The sequence below is a fragment of the Vollenhovia emeryi genome, unplaced genomic scaffold (genome assembly GCF_000949405.1).
Source record: "Vollenhovia emeryi isolate VEMERY1.0 unplaced genomic scaffold, V.emery_V1.0 DF940309.1, whole genome shotgun sequence".
Lineage (NCBI taxonomy): Eukaryota > Metazoa > Arthropoda > Insecta > Hymenoptera > Formicidae > Vollenhovia > Vollenhovia emeryi.
The window spans coordinates 7,471-10,158 of record NW_011966057.1 but is presented as its reverse complement, the minus strand read 5'-3'; the positions used below and the strand labels follow the sequence as shown (position 1 = coordinate 10,158).

Genomic DNA, 2,688 nt, shown 5'->3' with positions numbered 1-2,688 from the left:
TTAATCCAAAATTTAACATATCTGACTTTTGCATTGCAATACCTCCACTCCTGGAGCACGTAGGAGAAAAGTAAAAACACTTTTATTATGCAAATCGTACCCAAGCTATTGATTAAGCGCAGTCTCAATTTCGTCGGATCAGCCGTTGTTGAGATCCGAAAATCTGAGGGCCCCGTCAACTCGCGTACTCGCGTAAACTTACACGGTCGGTCTCGCACGCGTGTACTAGCTACGCTTACACTTGGCGCGAGACACTACCGTGTCTCGTGATTGTATAACACGTAAGACTTTCCTTTGTTAGTGTTTACGGCAACGTCTATTTTTGCATCCATAGGAATTCCAAAGTCTTTGAGAGTTCTCGGCCAAGTTGGTACTAGCGTGAAGTCTGGGTAGTTCACTTTATAGATTCTATCGTCAACGAATAGAATCAAGTGATCGGATGGAGTTTGATACGCGGTTGAAATACGCGTGAAGTGTGAATGAATGAATGGCATGTAGTTTGAAAGCAGCAGAGGTTCTCTGTAGGTCTTTCCATCTATATCAATCACCCATATGTGTTTTCCGTACGCTACATACATTCGATGTTCCAACAGTAATATCATATCAACACGTTTCAAGGCGCACAGATCCGGTGGAACGCTTGGTGTTGGCTGCGGTGGTGGCGGTGGTGGCGGTCTGAGAGTCGTTTTCGGTAACACGTCGGTATCCGTCGCGCCGTATAGATTTTGTATGTTTATAATGTCCTCGTTGTTTAGTGTGACAGGAAAAGTACTGTCAGGTACGTATGCATACATTATCGACGTAGTGTTGTGATTATGATCTAACCCTAACGAATGACCGATTTCATGAGTCAACACGTACAGCAAATTATATTTGTTCAATGGACCCATATCTAGATTGTAAATAATTTTACCGCATCCCTAAAAGGTTGAAAAACACCCCCTAACCCTACTTTATTTGGGCCCTTCCGAATTTGAACATATCCTAAAATTTTTCGTTCTAATAAAGTTAAAAAAGCAACCCCTATAGATGTATCGAAGATATATATGCCACTGTTCCATCCTGTGTGTGTGTCGACGTGAACCTCCGACGGGAAATCCGACGCTCCATTGGGATAGAGTGAGCCAACGTGCCGCCGGGACCGTCCAAAACGCTCGAGCACAATTCACCGTTTCGATGATCGAGGAACATATGACGGCCTTCGCGCCACGATATAAGAATATTTGGGTTTTCAACATCACGTTCAAATGTTAGCGACGAATGTTTCTGCCACAAATCGAACGCTGCCTGAGTTGTATTCAAGAGCGCTCTGTTGGCCAAGTGAAAATTCCACGTTAAGTATCGTTTCGGCCACATACGTATAACTTTGCCCTCTCCGAAATTCAATATGTCACGTAGACCGCATCGCGGTTTACGCATCAGGCTTAGAGTTGCGTTGTCCACTTTACCAGTAACAGGTAATCTGTAGTATTCTTGAAAGAGGTTGATAGCGTGTCGAAGAACCAGCTGATCTTCACTGGTGGCAAACGTATCCATCTTCTCGTTCAAAAAACCGTATCTCTGCAGATATCGTATCGCCACTTCATTGTTCTCGTTGATGACTTTACACTCAGCGATAATGGGCGCGTTCAGCAGAATGTAACAGTTGAAAACTGTTGGGCGAGTGATCAGTGAGCGGTTAGTGATACGAACGGTGTCTGCTGAACGTCTAAAATCTGCTGAACTAGTGTGCCACGTGACCTTACACTGTATTTCAAACATAACCATATCTGTCAGAGTGTTTACTGATAGCAAAGTAGCGAAAGTGTATCTAAAACTGTTAAAGAAATTTAAATTTGGCAGTCTACAACATATCTGCACATGGATGTTTTAGATGCATTGTTTTATTTGCAATGGATGATGATGAAAACAACCGAAATAACGTATTGCGTCTAATGCTCGATGAATTGATGGAACCGTTACCAGAACTAGATGAACTAGAAATTGGGCAACGAGGCAAAAGGATCAGAAATCAAAACTATTATGAAATTATTGTTCCTCAATATGATGATCTTTTATTTAAAGAGCATTTCAGAATGTCTCGTGCAACATTCGAGGTATAGTATAGTACATTTTATGAAAATGAAATTATTATAAAGATTAATTCGTATACTCAACTTAATTGCAGATAAATTCTATTAGGATCTAGTTAACGTAATTGGACATGCTATTCCTGGAAATCAAAATTATCTTGTACATTTAAGAAAGAAAGTTATGTTCTCGGTCTGGGTTTTAGCTAAACCAGAAAGTTTTCTGGCTGCCGGAGATCGTTTTGGATTACCCAAAAGCACTGGTCATTACGTGTTCAAAGAAATTGTCACTGTTATAGCTGGTCTATTACCAAATTATATAACATGGCCTGACAGAAGAAGATGTCAAGAACAGGAAATTACTTTTCGAAGACGTTCTCGTGGTTTTCCTGGTGTTGTTGGTATGCTTGATGATTGCCACATTCCTATAAAAGCTCCCGCAGGCAACCCTATAGACTTTTATAATAGGAACAAAGAACATTCGATTATATTGCAAGGCGTATGTGATCACAAGGCATGTTTTATAGATGTTTTCATTGGAATGCCTGGACAAATGCATGATGCTCGGGTATTCAGACAAAGTGAACTGTTTGTACAATTAAATAATGGTGAAAATCTT

At 40.8% G+C, this 2,688-nt stretch overlaps 2 protein-coding genes across 2 annotated transcripts; both read right to left on the bottom strand.

The window, feature by feature from the left end:
- Positions 1-254: 254 nt before the first annotated feature.
- On the bottom strand, positions 255-890 carry LOC105556133 (matrix metalloproteinase-27-like). Its single transcript, XM_012003204.1, has one exon. The coding sequence runs from the start codon at positions 888-890 to the stop codon at positions 255-257; it is 636 nt and encodes a 211-aa protein (XP_011858594.1).
- Positions 891-1,023: 133 nt separating this feature from the next.
- On the bottom strand, positions 1,024-1,767 carry LOC105556132 (stromelysin-2-like). The gene has a single exon (XM_012003203.1). The coding sequence runs from the start codon at positions 1,765-1,767 to the stop codon at positions 1,024-1,026; it is 744 nt and encodes a 247-aa protein (XP_011858593.1).
- Positions 1,768-2,688: the final 921 nt, after the last annotated feature.